Here is a 20,034-nt window from a genome sequence, read left to right as displayed (position 1 = left end):
CAGCCTATTTCTAGATTTTTTTTCCTTCTATTATTTGGAAAAGAAGTTTGCAGTCTTCTCCTCTGTCTTGTCAACCCAAACATGTACCATTCTGATGAAGCAGGCAGGATTCCCTCCTGCACTGTAGTCAGGATGTGATGACCTGGGCTACAAGAGATGGAGGAATTGATGCAGAGAGAGTCCAGTGAGGGAAGCTGAACTTGATGTGGGACACTTATGAAGCCTTTGGTAGGGCTTGAATTTGTATCTTTAATATGGGAAAATACAGCTCTTGAGACTGACTTGATCTCAAAGGTCTTTATAATTCAAATGGTCATGACTACTTTAGGCTATTTTAAAAGCATGAGCTGTAGGATTTCTGGTTTGCACAGCCAAAGAAGATTTATATTTGCAGTTCTGTTGCGCCTAAAATTTCTGTATGAATAAAATATTTTATACTAGTTAAAGGGAGATAATGTTGGATAAATGGCCCTAGTCTTTTCCTCTTTTTGTAAAGAATTTGGTCATTAATAATTCTGGGACTCATGATGTGTCACTGTTGCTGAAGAACCTCCTATGTGAAGGAACTTTGCTTATCAGAGATTCTTATTTGAGAGTAAGACTGTAAACCTTGTATTAAATGTAGTACATGTATAAAATGTAGTTTCAGTTTAGATTAGTGTTTGATTCATTCTGTTGTTATTCTTTGCTTGGGCAAAGCATTGTTTCCAGGTCTGTGGCTTCATTTACAGCATTCACAGTGCACACAGTTTTTCAGAATCCATGTGTTTACAAGCAGTGAATGATGTATAAATGATTATAATTAAATTTTAGAGCATTTAATGATTATTTCTAACAATTTTTTTTTTTTTTTTTTTTTTTTGCATTAAAGACAGATTCATTGCAGATCACTTAGTTCATTTTCTCCCTCGTCTGCTCTGAAGTGAAGATTTATCCTGAGGCTTTTGTCACTGTTAGTGAAACTTACTGACCTCTGAACAGAGGTCCTAATTTAATGGGTATTAACTGATTTAACCAGGAAATCATGTGACACTGTACAAAACTAACAACTTTGTGATTACGGTGCTGGTGCTGGTCACACTGATCTTGGACACAGTGCTCCTATGATTTCCTTACTGAAAACAAAAGTAGCTCAGTTACTTAAGCACTAGCTAGTATTTCATTAAACAATTTATACTCTCCTGCAATTTTTTATTATAATGAAATGTGTACATTGATGTGACAGAATACAAATGCATAGATCTTTTATACTTCCATCACTCAAAGACTGATGTATTACTGGCATGGCTAACAAATAAAGATCTTTCTAACCAAACAAGAATACTCGTTGCACTTTACTGTGAATCTTCATATTTGATGTGTAACTGCAGTTCATAGGATGAGTTGTGGGTTATAAAACAACTTGAAGTTTGGGTGCCTTCCCCCTTCTCCCACCAACATGTATGAAGAGTAGATGATTAATGTACATGACTTAGCAGTTTACTGTAGGTATATTATACACTCTGTTATTCACATTAGGATTTTCTGTAGAATCAAATACATAATAACAAAATGAAAGCCTAAAGACCACCCAGGCTGGCATTCATTTCAGCCAAATATCAAATTAAACTAGGTTTAAGCATGTTCCTCTTGAATCATGGCAGAGAAGACAAGTGATTTCAATAAAAAATCGATTTACTTTGTTTATATAGGAGAACAGAATCTAATTTATCTGTGTGCCCATCTGGACTAGATAGCTCATTTTAAGTTAATTTAACCAAATGATAGACTGCTATTGGCCTTTTCTTTCCCAGGAGAAGAGGTTGACAGACAGCTGTGTAGAGATGCAATCTACCCAATCCCGGTTGTCTGCGAAGCTCCTTGCCCAAAGGACTGTGTGCTCAGCATGTGGTCTCCATGGTCCTCCTGCTCACACACCTGCTCCGGCAAAACCACAGAAGGGAAGCAGATGCGTGCCCGCTCCATTCTGGCATATGCAGGTGAAGGTAAGGTCACATATTCTTACAGCTTCTTGTTCAGTTTGTGAATTCTCCAGCGTCTTTGGAAAGGCAGAGTTTTTGATTAATGAGATCAATCGGCAGTTTTGGTTTTTTTAAACAGAGAAAAAATTTTTAAATGGTTTGTCCTGTATTTACTCATGGTGTGTTTTGAAGGGGAGATTTGATTTTGCTTGTGGATGTTGCTGGGGCTTATTGTTCAGAACATTTTCACTGTTTTGATTTCAAATATGTGATTTTCTTGTTTTCTGTTACAATTAAACAAGACAAACAGTTTATTCTATGTGGACCCCTCAGTTAGATGAACCCTATGAGCGGATCATTAGTAACTGTAATATAGATCCAGTTTAGAAGGATGTAGGTATATATGCTGAAAAGATCAGAGTTTTAGTAGGTACAGAATAGCTTTGTAGCTCAAATTGGTAACTAGTTTTAGCTCATTAACATTTATTTTTCATACTAAGATTTTGGCTTTACTCTGCAAGCTTTCACTCAAGTGAATGGTTTCCATTCATGCAATCGGTCCTTGTGCACCGTCTGCAGCACGTGCAAAAATAAGACATAGCTGGATCATAAAGGAGAAGAAAAAGGGTTTATTTGTAGGCCCATGTCTATTCTTGGATGATTTTTCATACTTCCTAAAATTGTTTTTCTTTTATCCCTAAGTATCTTGGGACATAATAGAGCAAATATATTCTATATGCAACACTCTTCTAAAATGTTCATGTCAGGAGTGCCAGGATGGAACTGGTAAAATGCCTCATGCAACACTGGCAGCAAGGAGACATAGATACCCAAGAGTTCTTGGGAAACATTTAATCATGTGTATTACTGACAGAAAAGTAAAATGCCTTTAATTCAAAATCATTTCATGTATGGTTTAGCTCTTTAAAAATATTAAGCATTATATTACTTCAAGTTAAGAGGAAATTTAGATGACAAGTGAAAACTCTAAGTATCTGTTCTATGAAATGGAAAAAGAAAGGGACAGATTCTGTTGCATACCACAACACTTCTCTGCAAACACATCTAACTTCATTGCTAAATTGCATTAAAAAATTAAAATTTAGCAGGCACTTTTCACTGTATCCCTGAAAGGACCTTTGCTAGGAGTGTAAGAGTCAACTAAAAGTATATTTTACTAGATGATTCAAGTAATAAATTACTTAGATGAATCTATATAATAAAGTAGCAATGAGCTTAAAATAAGAAATAAAATTGGTTTTATAGTGTCCCTTTATTATTCTGTGTCAAATGGGCACCTTTTGGAACACAGAGCCATATTTTTGTATGATGATTCAAAGAAACATATTCACGTGCTTCTTGCTTTTCTCTGTGTGTCAAGGTAATAGCTTTTTGATATGCTTATGTGATTTTACTGGAGGCAGATATTTAACATCCTGACAAACATGCCACAAAAGTGAAAACCTAAATTACACCAGAAAACTATTACACTTTCTTATTCTTTATTTTAAAAAGTACTCATTTCTGACAATGATACTTAACACATCTTAGGATAATTTACAAGACTCCAGATGCAGCCAAGCAGTTAAGCATAGCCTGGGTTTTACTCAGTGAATTTTATTTCTATCTGTATTTTAGTGATGAAAACCAGCACTTAGTTATCACAAGGAATGACAGAACTTAAACCACACAGGCAGTAGTGAAGAGCCAAATCATTACTTAGATGTAGTGCTTCAGCTTTGCTTGAACCCTGGCCTCTACCACTGTTCTGAGATGAGGTTATTCTGTGCTTTTTTTAAGGTTATGAGCTGGTATCTCTACCTGGCTTTTAGCAATTCCCTCACATCTTGGTCAGAGATCTTCAACACCATGCTCCTTTGTACTCTGTATAAACTCCAGAGAATAAAAGTTCATAAATAAATAAAACAACCTTCCTAAGGTTGTAAAGCCTAACATATCATTACAACTCTAGGTGGAACGTACTTTTCACCTTTGCTTGTATTATATTCAAAAAGTATCAGTTTATCTTCTGTTTTTTATGCTTCACTGGAACTGGAGTTACTGTCATTTTTCTTCTCTACATCTCTCAGGCCTTTTAGTAATTTGCTGCATGACAAACAACTGAATGATTTTTCATCTGCAGAATTGCATGACAGATCAGCTGTGTCCCCAAACATGTAATACTGATTGTGTAGTTGATGCTGGGAAGTCATTTTCTGTACTGGAAGCACAAAATATATTCATATATCTGAACAACTGCATGCTGCTGATATAATAAGGAGCCTCACATGTATGTTTTTTGCAGAACATGCAGTTCTCAAGTCTATTCAGAGCTTATTAAAAACGGACATTGCTGTTAATCATAGAATCATAGAATCATAGAATCATAGAATTAGCCGGGTTGGAAGGGACCTCAGAGATCATCTAGTCCAACCCTTGACCCACTGGAGCAGTTGCTAGACCATGGCACTGAGTGCCACATCCAGTCTTTTTTTAAATGTCTCCAGGGACGGAGAATCTACCACCTCACCGGGCAGTCCATTCCATAGCCTAATCACCCTCTCCGTGAAGAAATTCTTTCTAATATCTAATCTAAACCTCCCCTGGCGCAACTTAAGACTGTGTCCTCTTGTCTTGTTGGAGGTCATCTGTGAAAAGAGTCCAGCTCCCACCTCGCTACATCCTCCTTTCAGGTAGTTGTAGACAGCAATGAGGTCTCCCCTGAGCCTCCTCTTCTTCAGGCTGAACAGCCCCAGCTCTCTCAGCCTCTCCCCATAGGGCCTGTGCTCGAGTCCCTTCACCAGCCTGGTTGCCCTCCTTTGGACTTGTTCCAGGGCCTCTACATCCTTCTTAAACTGAGGGGCCCAGAACTGGACACAGTACTCGAGGTGTGGCCTCACCAGCGCTGAGTACAGGGGAAGAATCACCTCCCTGGACCTGCTGGTGACGCTGTTTCTGATACAGGCCAGGATGCCATTGGCCTTCTTGGCCACCTGGGCACACTGCTGGCTCATGTTCAGTTTCTTGTTAATGCAGACTCCCAGGTCCCTTTCTGCCTGGCTGCTCTCCAGCCACTCTGTCCCCAGCCTGTAGCGCTGCATGGGGTTGTTGTGGCCAAAGTGCAGGACCCGGCACTTGGCCTTGTTGAACCTCATCCCGTTGGAATCGGCCCAGCTCTCCAGTCTGTCCAGGTCCCTCTGCAGAGCCCTCCTGCCTTCGAGTTGGTCAACACTTCCCCCCAGCTTGGTGTCATCTGCGAACTTGCTGATGATGGACTCAATCCCTTCGTCCAAGTCATCGATAAAGATATTAAAAAGAACTGGGCCCAACACTGATCCCTGGGGGACACCACTGGTGACCGGCCGCCAACTGGATGCAGCCCCGTTCACCACCACCCTCTGGGCCCGGCCCTCCAGCCAGTTCCTAACCCAGCACAGGGTGCTCCTGTCCAAGCTGTGGGCTGACAGCTTTTTCAGGAGAATGCTGTGGGGGACGGTGTCAAAGGCTTTGCTGAAGTCCAGGTAGACCACATCCACCGCCTTCCCCTCATCCATCAGACGGGTCACCTGATCATAAAAGGAGATCAGGTTGGTCAGGCAGGACCTGCCCTTCCTAAACCCGTGCTGGCTGGGTCTGATCCCTTGCCCATCCTGCAGGTGCTGTGTGATTGCACTGAGGATGATCTGCTCCATAACCCTGCCAGGCACTGAGGTCAGGCTGACGGGCCTGTAGTTTCCCGGGTCCTCCTTCCGGCCCTTTTTGTGGATTGGCGTGACATTCGCCAACTTCCAATCATCTGGGATGTCCCCAGTGAGCCAGGACTGTTGGTAGATGATAGAGAGAGGCTTGGCAAGCTCTTCTGCCAGCTCCCTCATCACTCTTGGGTGGATCCCATCCGGTCCCATAGACTTGTGGGGGTCCAAGCAGCTCAAGAGGTCACTGACTGTGTCCTTCAATATTACAGGGGGGCTGTTTAGATTTTTATCATCCTCTATAGGCTCCAGAAGCCTGCTGTCAACAGGATAACCTGTCTTTCTGTTGAAAACTGAGGTAAAGAAGGTGTTAAATACCTCAGCCTTTTCCTCATCTTTGATAACTATATTCCCACCCATGTCCAGTACAGAATGAATGTTTTCCTTGCCCCTTCTTTTGCTATTGATGTATCTGTAGAAGGATTTCTTATTGTCCTTCACAGAGGTAGCAAGATTCAGTTCATGTAGTGCTTTTGTTTCTCTGATTCTCTTTCTACATGACCTGACTATATTCCTAAATTCCTCCTGAGAAGTTAGCCCTTTTTTCCATAATTGATAGGCCCTCTTCTTAACCCTAATTTCTTTCAGAGTCTCCCGGTTCAGCCAGACTGGTTGCCTTCCCCGCCGGCTCGCCTTCCGGGACTCTGGGACAGCCTGTTCCTGTGCTTTCAGAATATGCTCTTTGAAGTATGTCCATCCCTCCTGGACCCCTTTGTTTTCAAGGGTTGTTTCCCAGGGTATATTCTGAACCAGTCTTTTGAATAGTCCAAAATCTGCTCTCCGGAAATCCAACACAGACGTTTTACTGACGACCCTCCTTGTTTCCCTGAGTATTGAAAACTCTATTATTTCATGGTCACTAAGTCCCAGTCGTCCATCAACCACCACATCTCCCACCAGCCCCTCTCTGTTTGTGAAAAGAAGGTCAAGTGGGGCTCCGTCCCTGGTGGGCTCATTTACTAGTTGGAGCAGGAAGTTATCTTCAATACACTCTAGGAATCTCCTAGACTGCCTCCTCTCTGCAGTGTGGAGTTCCCAGCAGATGTCTGGCAAGTTAAAGTCACCTACGAGGATAAGGGATGATGATTTTGAAACATCCTCCAGTTGCTTGTAGAATATTTCGTCGACCTCATCGTCCTGATTGGGCGGTCTGTAACAGACTCCCATCACGATATCGGCCTTGTTGACCTTCCCACTGATTCTAACCCACAGGCATTCTGCCCTATTATTGGTGGTCTCAACTTCTACAGTGTTGAGAGATTCTCTAACATATAGGGCTACCCCTCCACCTCTCCTACCCTGCCTGTCCCTTCTGAAGAGCCTGTATCCACCCATGGCAGCACTCCAGTCATGGGAGTCATCCCACCACGTTTCCGTGATAGCGACTACATCATAGCTTTCCTGCCGCACGATGGCTTCCAGCTCCTCCTGTTTGTTGCCCATGCTGCGTGCATTGGTGTACATGCACTTCAGCTGGGCTGCTGGTTTGTCATTTATCTCGGGTAGTCCACCTTTAGGTTCCTCTCTGGAGAGCTCAGTTTCAACCCTCTCCCCCTTCAAACCTAGTTTAAAGCCCTCCTTATCAGCCCCTTCAACCTATGACCTAGAGTCCTTTTCCCCCTGTTAGTTAGATGAAGTCCATCAGATCTAATGACACAAGGCAGTTTGGGATTTGCCCCATGGTCGAAGAACCCGAAGTTCTGCCGGTGGCACCAGTCCCTTAGCCACCCATTAATGAGATGGGTTTTCCTAGTCCTCTCCTCATTTAAGCCTTCTACTGCAGGAACTGAGGCGAAGACTACCTGTGCTCCTGACCCATCGACTAACCGACCCAGGGCCCTGAAGTCCTTTTTAATCCCTCTTGTACTTCTTCCAATAATGTCATGACTGCCAGCCTGAACTACCAACAGTGGATAATAGTCCGAGGACTGAATTAGTTGAGGGAGTCTCTTAGTAATATCCCTCACCCGGGCACCAGGAAGGCAGCAGACCTCTCTATTGGATGGGTCAGGTCGGCATATAGGGCCCTCAGTTCCCCTCAGAAGAGAGTCACCAACTACGACTACCCTTCTTCTTTTCTTTGTAGGTGAAGTTTTAATCCGTCTGCTGGACAGGGGGTGAACGGGAGGCCTTATGGACAGATCGTCCTCTTGTCTGTCCTCTTCTTGATTCTCTGAGTCCAGGGCCTCATATCTGTTCTCTATGGGCACCTGGGGGAGTGGTGGGGGTTGGGAGAGAATTCTTTTGCCTTTTCGGTGGGGGACTTGTTTCCATTCTCCCCTATCCACCTGGTCTTCATCAGCTGCCTGATAGGAGGAGGGGCATTTGTAATTTGTAAATTACATTTGTAAATGTAATGTATAACTAAAAATCCCAAGTCTCATAAATATAAACCAAATAATTCTGTTTGTACATTAACACTAAGGTCTGAAAATAGCCATCAATTCTGTTCAGGTGAACAGTCCCATAAGTGTTCCCTTTCAGACTTTTGAATCTTTCTTTGAACTGTTGGCATGAAAGACAAGTTTAGTTAAGTCATTTCATAGTAATTCCTGTATAATATAGCTGTGCTATAGTTTTTCTTCAGAACACAATAGGACAAATATATTGTACCTAAATTAAAACAACTTCTTTGATATCAGAATTGGATAATAATTAATGAGACAATTTGCAGGTCTGTTGCCAACCTACAGGTAAGGTTAAAGATGATACAGGGAGTCCAGTTTTATCATTTTGAGTCCTTGATCATTTTCATCTTCCTGCCAGTTGTGGAGAATTCAATCTGCAAGCCTGGATATATCAAAGCATTACTGCAGTTCCTCAAAATATCTGAACTGCTTAACTCTTGTTCACTGGGATACTTAAACATGAACACCCCATTGAAATTTTTGAGGCTCTGTAAATCCATATGAAATGCATTCCTTTATCTGGATCTCAGATAGCTTCCTGTCAAATCATGGTCTGTGATAGTTCATTTTCCCTCCTCTTTGAAATACAAAGTACTAAGTTCTGTCACTTTCCTTATTAATGTTGGCAGATGACTGTCCGTGATAGAGCTATTTCATTTCACACTTAAGACCTTACTTTTATTGCTTCCCCGTTATGTATTCTACTGGTTTGAAGAAACCATCAAGTGAGTATAGCTGGCCACCAGGAAACAGCCACAGTATAATCAATTTTCTTGCATGACTTAGAATAGGAATAATTTAGTAGTATTATAATAATTCCTTGGTGACGAGAACAGCTCACAGGAAAAATTGAAGCCATATGTAAATTCCAGTAGTGGCAAAGTTTGATAATTAGCTCTGGGATACAGCAGCCCCTCCAGCTCCACACTGACTTCTCCTTGAGCTAGAGGCTGACCTCAGCTGTATGCCCTCTCAGCAGCATCTCTTCATTCAGAACTGCACCTCTTCTGCATGGGCAGACCATAGACTGCAGAGCCTCAAGTACAGTGTGGTTATGCATATCTGGATGAGCTTATTTACTTACACCCAGTAGGTAGAGAGTGAGGAGCCTGTTTCTTCACAATAAAGACTTCCTGCAGTTTGTGAAGTGACTCCATGTGGAAACTGGTGTCACAATAACCATTTGTGTTATCTTTTCTGAGATCATTGTCCTCAGCTTGAAGGTTTGAAAGGTGAAGTGATTTATAAATTTGCCTGTCTGTGAGCCTGCCCATAGTGGTAGCTCATTTGTGTCACTGTCAAATGCATCTTTATGACAGAATAAGAAACTCAGGAAAGTCGTTTTCTCAAAATACAAAATGACAGCAAAGGACACAATAATGTTACCTAATAGATAGCTCAGACTACATCTGTTGAATCTAGGTTTGTCTATTTTTCTTTTCTGTTTAATATTTCTGTTATTTTGAAAATTTCCTACTTACAGTGAATCTTATATAATTATTAATAATTACTAATACAGACTAAGACTACTTTTCATTGGCCATTATCTGTGTGAGTCTTAATTTTTTAGTAAATATTTACTTACAGTGATTGAGTCTGTATTGATCATACACTCCTATTGACTGACACTGCCAATTCAGTGTCATACAGAATAACACTAATGTGGATATATTGCAGTTCTCAAGTTTTATTAGTAGTAAATGACTGATACTGATTTTGGAAAAGTAAAGATTAAAAAAAAAAAACAACAATCAAAACCATACCAAAAACAAAAACCCAAGAACAACAAACATCATGAGTCAAATGCAAAGAAAAAATAATCTGATTTAAAAGTTTAATTTAATAAAATAGAGTGAAGGATGATTTTATTTGAAATATTCCCTTAGAGCAGGGATGCACATGTATAGTAATGTCTTACAATGGCATATTACATACTATTGTGTGTTCATAGATTAGCAAACTATGATGTTGGAAGGACTATTTAGTGTGATCTCATATATCACAGACTTAAACATCAGTTAGGTAATGTAGGGATGTAATCTCATTGGGTCCAATAACTTATGCATCTCATATATTTGCAAGATTTATTTACTGAATATGTGAGGAGTAGCTGAATCAAAGGAAATTCTTCTCAATTCTAGGCAAATTATGTTTGATATGCTTTAAAATTTGATTCTTTTTAAAGTTACAATGCACTTTGACTTCATAGTTGCAAAAGAGCAGTTAAACTTAAGGTTTTTTAATATGTTTACTCTTCTTACACTTGTTTGGTTTTAATTTTTCTATTTTCCTGGCTTGAAATACCAGTGCTTGGTAACAACTCTCAAAACATAGAATTGAGTAATTTTTTTTCCCAACAAATTACTTACTTAACAAAGAATCAGTTATGGCAAAAATAGGGATTTTCGTGAGTTTTAATTGATTTCAGCTGAAACAGGAATAAAAAAGCACTTAGTTATAGAACTGGGGAACATGAATTTTCAGGCTAGACTTGAACCTGGCACCTGCTTATGAAGAAGAGCCAGGGGAGAGAAGGTGTTGCTGTGTTTCCCTTGTTGTTCAGGAGCCCCTCAGTTCAGATTTCTGCCTGGAGTGTGGGTCTGGGGGTTGCAATCCTGTCTGAGAAAGGACCTGAGGACAGATCTCTCATCTCCCAGGGACACACCCTACCTCCCATCCTGTTGTGTATTACAAGGCACATCTGCTTGCTTTGTATAATTGATATGTACCAGGTGAGAAAAGGTGAATGTCTGCAGAAGTAGACCAGATGTGGTCTAAAATTCTATGATCTGCACCAACAGGGCAGTCTTTTTTCTTGTGTTGTCACTCTGCATGTGCTGGCCATGTTCACCCCAAGCTACCTTGTTCCTATGGCAAGGAAGAAATTAGTAACACTCTCTAGATTTCAAGAGGCACTTCAGTTGCAGCTGTTTGCTCAAACTTTAAGATTATTCCAGATGTTTTAAAAGGCACCCATAAAATTAAACGCATTTGTAAAATCAGTGGTATCAAAATGAGTAATTAAAATGATCCTAAGTGCTTTAAAAAATGTTAAGCTTTCTGAAATTTGGAAGTTATAAAGATGGTGTCACAGAAAAAGATTTTAAAAATTCAATCCTTGAATATCCTAGAATGAGGTTTTTACCCATTACCAGCTCCAAATTAGGGAGAAAAGCAATCTAACAATATGTCAGTTATGTTAAAGCTTTTAAGGAAACTACCCTCATATTTCTCCTATTTTATGAGTAATATGCAAGTCCCTATGCAAAGTGAGCCTTTCATTTCCAAGCATGCTTTGCTTAAGTATCTAAAACCAAAAAGAAATGCTAGCATGCCAACTTTTTTGAACCTTGGGATGATTATTTTTAGTACTGCCAATCAGTTATTTACAGTCACCTGATCATGAATTATATAAAATGTACTTAGTAATGTATGCCCCTTTTCCATGTATTTTGATAAAATTGTCTTTTTTTTTTTTCTGTGATGCTCACTAATTTTTTTATTTCTGTCAAACCTGTCCTTATTTGGTGAAATGGTTTTAAAACTGAGAAGCCATGAACTTGTTACCCCTACACAGATGTTGTAAAGGGCATCTCAACTGCTGGTTCCCCAACCCCTTCTGCTTTTTCTATAGCTACTTTAATTAGAGGATGCACAAAGGAATGCTGTTTTTCTGGACAGAGTGGTACACAGATTTATTTTTTTTAAATGTTTTTTTAATTATTACAAAGATTTGGTACTGGTGATACTGGCTTTGTATTTCAATAATATTATTTCAACATTTTGTGAATTTTTTACAAAGTATTTTTAACTACTTACTTAATCTGAGCAGAGCTGAGCTGAAGACATTCATGTCCCTCTGCTTTTCATTTACAAGTCAATGTCCTCGTTTTTTCCTTGAATATATTCTCGCACAGCTGTCAAGTCTCAATCTAAGTTGTCACTTTATTAACAAATGCTTTAGGAACTTGTGGCTATGGCATCCATTCCTGGGGAAATGCTCCTTCACACACACCCTTTTAAATTATAAATTTGCTTAAATATTTCCCTTGTATTTCTTCTTGATCTAACGTCAGATGGAAATAATTTGTTTGGTAACCTTTCCTTATCTTGTCTAAATTCTCCTGTTTTTTATCAATTGTACTTGGAGGATAGACTCCTCATGTGGATCAATATTTTTTCCCATGTCTAGTGATCTGTAACTTTACTATCTTTGATTTATTTCTTTTTCACAAAATTATTCCATGTAAGGCCATTGGAAAAGATCTATAAGATCACTGAGTCCAACCACTACTGGAACTCTACTGACTGCAGTGCTAAACCAGATTCCTAAGCACCACATCTACATGTCTTATAAACACCTCCAGGGATGCTGTTTCAATCACCACCCTAAGCAGCCTATCCAATATTTAATAACCCTTTCACTGAATAAGTTTCTTCGAATATCTAAACCTACTCTGATGCAATTTGGAACCATTTCCTCTCGTCCTTTCTTCTCAAAATACACTTCCTTTCCTAATTTTCTTGGTTATATTCCTATCTGCTGGTGTTGGTGGGAAGATTTCTTATTTCCTGAAGGAAGCTGCTTGAGTAACTTTTTGAAACTTATTACATAACCATTATTTTGGTTTGCCATTTTACTTTATTCCCCCTTTTTAAGGAAAACACAAATCGGCTTTTTGTCTTGGTGCTTTGTTTACTGATATATGTTTTGAGGAATTCTGATAGGCTTGAGTCTGGGAAATTCTGAGAAATTAATTCTGAGATGAATTAATTGAGAATAAATTCTGAGAAAAAACAGTGCTAGATATAGTTTAATTACATTCATATATTATAAGAAAAAAATTAAAAAGAAGAAAATAAAGAAGAAGAAATTAAAAATAATTCTATGGAAATAGTTTTAGAATTTGGATCTTGTCCTGTGGTTTCATTAGAATGACTGTTTCCTCATACTTGCTGGAGATCTAGACATCCCATAGAAGCAACTTGTGGTATAAAGTATTTTCATGCTTGTAATACTTACCTTACTTATATTGGAGAACTTGGAGTATTTATTGCTTCTTTGATTATATGTAGCTGTTTAGTTTTTCTCACAATGAGTGCTTAAAACACCTTCCCTTTTGACTGTCTGCAGATCATGAGGTCAACCTAAAGCTCAACACTGGGATATAATATAAAGGCTCATATGTTCTCTGACATGTACTTGGTATAAGCACACATTTTTCTTTTTAGAGGAAAATTGCATGGCTTATCTGCAGTAACTACCAGAAACTGTTAGTTTCAGTTATCTTTCTTAGTGTTCTCATCTTTTAGGAAAGAATAAATGTTATTTAGATTTTCTGTTTCTTTCCATCACTTCAAGATAGGAGTCCTATTGTACCTGTGTAGACCAGAATGTTTTCATGGATTCTGAAGCCTAGATTCTGGATATCTAGCAACACCAGAGATCTAGCAAACATGATGTCTACTCACAGGACTAGACATCTAGTAGCCTTTGATCAACTTTTCTTTATTTATGGAGTACTGGGAGGCCAGATTAACTTCGAAGTGCTTAAGTATAAAAAACCCAAACATTCTATCTGAGACTAGACATAACAAAGTATTATCTGAGCTTTTCTTCACCATTGTTGACACATGAATGCATTTTAATCTTAACCTGCAACAGCCTTTGTTACCTCGGTCTGGGCCTGAAATTGCCCAGCTGTGCCATCCATTTTGGTAATTACATAACACGGATAAATATCCACTGGGAGCTAGGACAGGAGCTCCAAAAATCTTTTTAATTGGTCTGTGAATTACACATAAACAGTGCTCTCTGCACATGCATAGCTAGAATATTTAACCATTTCTTCTGTCAACAGCCTTCATACTTCCTTACATGATCTCTTGCAGTCTCCTTTATAGAGCCCCCAAATCAAACATATTAGTGTGTTACAGAAGTTATGATTACAGAAGTGCATTCTTATTGTACTCATTTACATTTACTGTCCATATACAGTCTGTTTTGTGTAATCTAATTTGTTGACTAAAATATCTCAAAGTCAATATTGGGCATATGAAGAGGAGGAAAAAGGAAGAGAAGGAAAAAGGAATGTCTTTTCTTTCATAGTAGTCAAAGTGATAATTTTTCAAAGTGGGTTTGTTGGCTTGGTTTTTGTTCGGTTTATTTGGTTTTTTGTTTGTTGGTTGCTTTTTAATAAAACTCTTTATTTCCTTCCACTGCATGAACTTTTGCCCTGTTTTATTGTTCCAGGAGGAATACAGTGCCCAAATAGTAGTGCCCTACAGGAAACACGGAGCTGTAATGAACACTCTTGCACTGTGTATCATTGGCAGACCGGCCCGTGGGGACAGTGCATAGAGGATACGTCTGTGTCTGCTTTCAACTCTTCTGCCAGCTGGAACGGGGAGGCCACCTGTTCCGTGGGGATGCAGACAAGAAAGGTCATCTGTGTGAGAGTCAACGTGGGACAAGTGGGTCCTAAAAAGTAAAGATCTTAACAAATATCTTCAAGCTATAATTATCTTTGTATCTTAACGCTTTATATTTATATCACCAATGCCTACATGCACAGACAAAAAAAGGCCCTTAGCTTTTTTGTCTCATGAGGGAACAATATCTTTAAAAAATAGGAAAGTGAAGCTGCATGACTGCAAGATACCTTTCTAAGTGTTGTTTTTTATGGATGATGTTTACAGCAGTGATTTTGCTGGCAGCTGAATGGTTGACTCATTGCCATCATCAGGTCAAGTCAAGTCAAAACCTAAGTCTTGAGGCCTCTGTGTGGTGTGTAGTGCAGCACCATTTCCAAGATTCTTGTGGTATGCCCAAGCAAATTGTGCACTATATGGATTAGTACAGAAAAATGGTCATTTGGTTTTAAATACAGTGCAGCCCACGTACGTTCATCTTTTCAGAAGTCGACTGAGGAGATCAAGTATAGTACAGCTCTGACAGAGCATTAGTTTGAAACATTCATTGGAACATTAATTTGACAACCTTTGTGAGGTTTTTTCCTCACAGAGGTGTTTTTCTAAGAGATCCCTTTGGCCCAATGATTTAATTTTGCAGTTTAATGTATGTCCAGGATTAAATACAGATTAGCTGGTAGTAAAATGCATAATATCTTTATACAGTTTAGTGATCTGTAAATATATCCCACTGAGGGCAGATTTAAAGCTGGAAAAGCTAATAGAAGAGGTTGTTCAGAAAGTTCATGAGGCAGCTATTCTTGTATTAAGTATTTGCATGGTGCCTACCATTTGTTGCTTTATTCAGCAGTAGATTTATTCCTAATTTACTTTAAATGGAAATATAGGGAATAATTTAAGCACGTTCAGTAATCTAAACTGTCGTCTATTGACAACAAATAGAAATGTTATTCTATTCAGTCATTATACCATTATGTCTTGTATTTGGTACTCATTTTACATTAAGAAAAAACCCCACCTCAAATGATACATCATCCTTTTTAAATCTGCTGCTAATGTCTCTGCCTCTGACCTTAGATTGTTGGGAGGCAGACTGGTTTATTGTGTCATAAATGAATCCTGTGAAATGAGAAAAAAAATCTTGGTTGATTCTTCAAATTGTCACATTCAAGTAATGGAATTGCTTTTAAAGACCCAGACATTTAACATGAAAATGTAAATGGGAACCTTGTTTTAAACTCCCCTTAATAAAAAGGATTACTCTGGTATGATACAATCAATATTATTGGGCTTATCTACCTCACAAGTTACAGATTCCAGCTTGTATCTCTTCTGTTTAATTTGACCTTGAGTAAGGACTGCAAAAAAATCAATACTTTGCTTTAAGCCACATATACTAAATACAAACAATATAAAAGATAGAAATGGTGTTCTAATTGAACTAATTGCCTTTCCCAAGGATCTGAAGAGGAATTGTAATGTTCAGTGCTCCTGAAAGATGAATTTCTCAGTGAAACACCAAATGGGTATAATTTGGTCTTTTTTGTATGCTTATAATTTCTGTTCTTTAGGGAAAAAAGCCATTAATAAGCCAACGTTCAATATATTTCAGGAGCATTTTCAATTTTAATCATAGAGAAAATTTCTGAAAGTGTACTTAATGTATAAGATTGACAGCAGATATTTTTTTAGTGTACTTGACCATATATATTACACCCATGCATACATACTCTGGTTTTAGAAATCACACAGAAACAGGGCACTATTTGACTTAAAAATTAAGAGAGCTTGCAGAAAGGGGGTGGAAATCCATGTTGCCATTGCTATATTTCATGGTATTTCACACTGGTATTTTAGAGGAGAAAAGAGAAAAGATTGGGATGCCATTGTAAGAGGGCACCAAGAAGTTGCTGCTAGTTCAAAGTAATGGATCACACACAGAAAATTCAATGTGAATTGACAGGAACCCATGGAAATTATGAACTAGCAAGTGCTATTGCTGAAGAACATGTTACTGTAAAGCTGCAAAGCAGCTTTTCCTTTCCTCTTGCTTTTCCCACAGTGGCATAGGTGTAGTTTTCCACTGAATGTGGAGACCACATTTTCTTGGTAGTGAATCGCTAGACTTGCTCTGCCTGGCAAGAAAGATACATTGCACAAGCCAAGTTTCCTCAGCTGATCCAAATATAAAATCCAAATATAAAACTAGCCTCTCGTCTCTGCTCCAAGATGCCCAGCAGCCACAAGAGGAAAAGATACTCATAGTAATGTTTTTACTGCAGTGAGCCAAAAGCTCCATGATGTATAAGTGCTGTTTTCTTACTTCTTTACATATTCCTGTGATGGGCCACCTTCTGTGTCCTTTTAGGACAGCAGTAATTTTGAAATTGTTTTAAAGATTTGCAGTATTTCTGCAAGAGTTAGCACATCATTCTTTAAACAAGTATAGAGTTGTTTGTTCTTTGTGAAAAATACTAATGGGGGGAAGTTACCTAGGTTAATGAGTCCCATATGTGGCAGCCCAATAATCCCTTTTATATGTTGATCAATCCTCTTCCTATAACACACAACGTTTTTTGTCCTTTCTGACTGTCTTTCACAGTCTTGTTGATCTGGAAATTTCAAACTCTTTTCTGGCTTCTGTCATAATGATGTCTGGCTTATATCTGTTTGTTCCTGGGTTAGCAATTTTATCTAGTTTACATATGCCTCCTTCCATGTATGTTTCTTTAAATTTATAAAGAGCCAAAAATGCATTTTGCTAAACTAAACACATGGCTTTTATTATAATTATTTGGAAGCTTGAAAATAGTACTCAAGAGGCAGAGCTTTGAAGGGCAAGTGAAGAATCATGATTTTTTTAATTTAATTTTTAAAATTTATTTTACTTTTTTTTTATTTTCTTAAATCCCCAGATACAGAATGCACCAGTTTTCACTTTCTTCCACCAGCTATATTTGTTTGTTTTTTTTTTTAGATGCCCTGAGAGCCTCCGACCAGAAACAGTGAGGCCTTGTCTGCTTCCCTGTAGGAAGGACTGTATTGTGACTCCGTTCAGTGAATGGACATTGTGTCCTTCTTCATGTCAAGAAGGTAATTTTATACATTGTGTGCTAGTAGACAGATTGTAAGAGAAAAATGAGGTAGAGTAGCTGTCACCTTTGGCGGGATAGTTACACACATCTTTCTGAGAGAGAACGTGTGATAGTTGGTAGAGCAGCTGAAAGGATGACATAATATTTTTGCTGAATAGAATAGTTATTTCTGTAAATGTTCTATAAGCATCTGTTTGCTTTGTTTTTTTCCCCATTTTGCTTACTTTTATGTTACAAACTCCCATTGGCATCTCACACTGATAAAGAAATAACCAGTCACAGTGCACATAACAGTGTAAGACTAAACCCAATACTTTTACAATTGTAGAAACTGCATTTGAATTGTCAGATTATAAAATGGTCAGATTTGATATTTGAAAATACAAATGCTGCTTGCTCATCAGGAAACCTGAGGTTCTGTATACTGGGAGGCAGACGGATAGATAGATAGGCATTTGTATATAATTTTGGCTGCTTTCTTCTACTCCAAGGAAAATTGAAGGAAAATTAAAAAAAAAAAACAAACAAAAAACAAAACAAAACAAAAAAAAAACAGCAAAAAAACCCCAACAACAACATCAACAAATCCAACAACAACAAACAAAACCCAGCAGATTTTACGTTCAAGGTAATGGCTCTACTTAACCATAGATTGCAACACCATTTTAATATACTTGGTAACGCTCTTAAAAACAGTGCAGGTCCCCCTTGATTTTTTATTACATTTATTACATTGAAATCATTGAAATCATACATAATGTTGAAGTGATGACTGGCTTAATATTGCCCACATTTTTCTGCATTATCTCCTTTTCTCTTTCAGGCTTAACAGGAGGTATTTTTCTAATATGTACTATTACAGACGGAGTCTGTAATACCCTGAGTTCCACAGGGTGCTAATCCCTGTGTGGGACATGGTGATTACTCACAGCTACCATATTATCAGAATGTAAGATATTGTTACATCAAATATACCCACTTCAAATGTCATGGCCAATTCTTTGTGCTTTGTAAAGGACACTAGCATAAAGTAATTTTTGCAGTAATTCCTATTAGTGCTTAGTGCATTCTAACAAATAAAAAAGGCGTTAGGAAGATTAAATTTATAGCCTTTGAAAAAGAACAGTGAGTTAAAACCTTTCAATCTGAATCTATGAAAAAGGTATTCACTATTTAATACTGTTTTATTTTACAGCAATATTAATGGTTCTTTCTGAAATATTTTGTTGTCAACTTGGACAGGAATGCCATCCTCCTGTGTTCTTGTTTCTGTGGATTTTAACAAAGGCTTTGATGCAACTGACATATTTTCAATACTGATTACAAACTAGCATGTATGTTGCTAGAAAGCAGAATATTTGTGAACCAATACAGGCCCTTTTGTCTATTCAGTGAGCCCAACTCTTTTTTATAAGACACAAACAATCTTTATTTCATGGGGTTTACCCATTTGTGTCAGCAAGCTGGTCAGCAGCTTTGCTGGGCTGCACGTCTGTCTTACCCCTTGTGCCAGCTCCTGGCATCTCCTGGAGCTGATTGACTCAGGAGTGGAGGGTTTCCTCTGTGCTGAAAAGCAGCCAGGTGGTGCAGAGCCACCGCCGGGATTCTCCTGTCGCTTGCTCCTAATTACAATTGCTTGGCTGTGGTCCAGCAGGCTTTTCTGTTCAGACAAGCTGCAGCTGCTGTAATAACCCACCCAAAGCTGAGAGCAGCCTAGTCAGCCAAATGTCTGTGCTACAGCTCTCTGGGGAAAAAAAAAAAAAAAAAAAATATATATATATATATAAAAAAAAAAATTCCAAGAATTTTACCTAACAATGTTTGTATGTTAGGTATTGCAATAGAATTAAAATGAATTTGTGTGTTTTCTCTGAATTTGCTGCATGAAGAACTGATATCTGAAGATGACTTGTATCAAAATTCCTACAGGAACTCTTTACTGTTTATCATTAATAATGAATGTCTATAATAATTAAAAATTGTAAACTGTAAATTAATTCCACTGTGGGATATAAAACTTCCCATTTAAATGTAAAACATGCTCTTTTGAAATATTCTTTGTGTATCCTGAGAGGGTAACGCTAGTCCCAGGTGTGAAATGGTGGCATAGGGAGCAGAATTAAAGCCTGAGCTGGAGAGAACACAGACTCTAAATTAAATTTGATATATACCTGGCTGTGGAGATAAGCACAAGACAAGCAGATTTTCGGATTTATTCTTTACTGAATTAAAAATTGTGAGATTTAATAATTTCTGTCCATTAGTTTCTGTTTCTGGTTTTGAATGCAAATCATTAGGGCAAATTTATACCTTGAAACTGTAAAGTGTAACAGCAAACTGAGATGGTTTAATTTCTTTAACTGTGCATTCACTTCAGCTTTATCTT

At 38.3% G+C, this 20,034-nt stretch overlaps 1 protein-coding gene across 1 annotated transcript in view; it reads left to right on the top strand.

Moving 5' to 3' along the window:
* The window catches only part of THSD7A (thrombospondin type 1 domain containing 7A), a 194,794-nt gene that overhangs the window by 117,691 nt on the left and 57,069 nt on the right, over positions 1 to 20,034 (top strand). Inside the window, exons 7-9 of the mRNA XM_071735333.1 lie at positions 1,794 to 1,985; positions 14,375 to 14,609; positions 17,531 to 17,646. Coding sequence (XP_071591434.1) covers positions 1,794 to 1,985; positions 14,375 to 14,609; positions 17,531 to 17,646 — 543 coding nt within the window. The remainder of the gene's footprint in view (positions 1 to 1,793; positions 1,986 to 14,374; positions 14,610 to 17,530; positions 17,647 to 20,034) is intronic.

This window comes from Heliangelus exortis, chromosome 2 (genome assembly GCF_036169615.1).
Source record: "Heliangelus exortis chromosome 2, bHelExo1.hap1, whole genome shotgun sequence".
In the NCBI taxonomy this organism is placed as follows: domain Eukaryota; kingdom Metazoa; phylum Chordata; class Aves; order Apodiformes; family Trochilidae; genus Heliangelus; species Heliangelus exortis.
The sequence above is the reverse complement of the archived record's forward strand: the minus strand, read 5'-3'. Positions and strand labels throughout refer to the sequence as shown.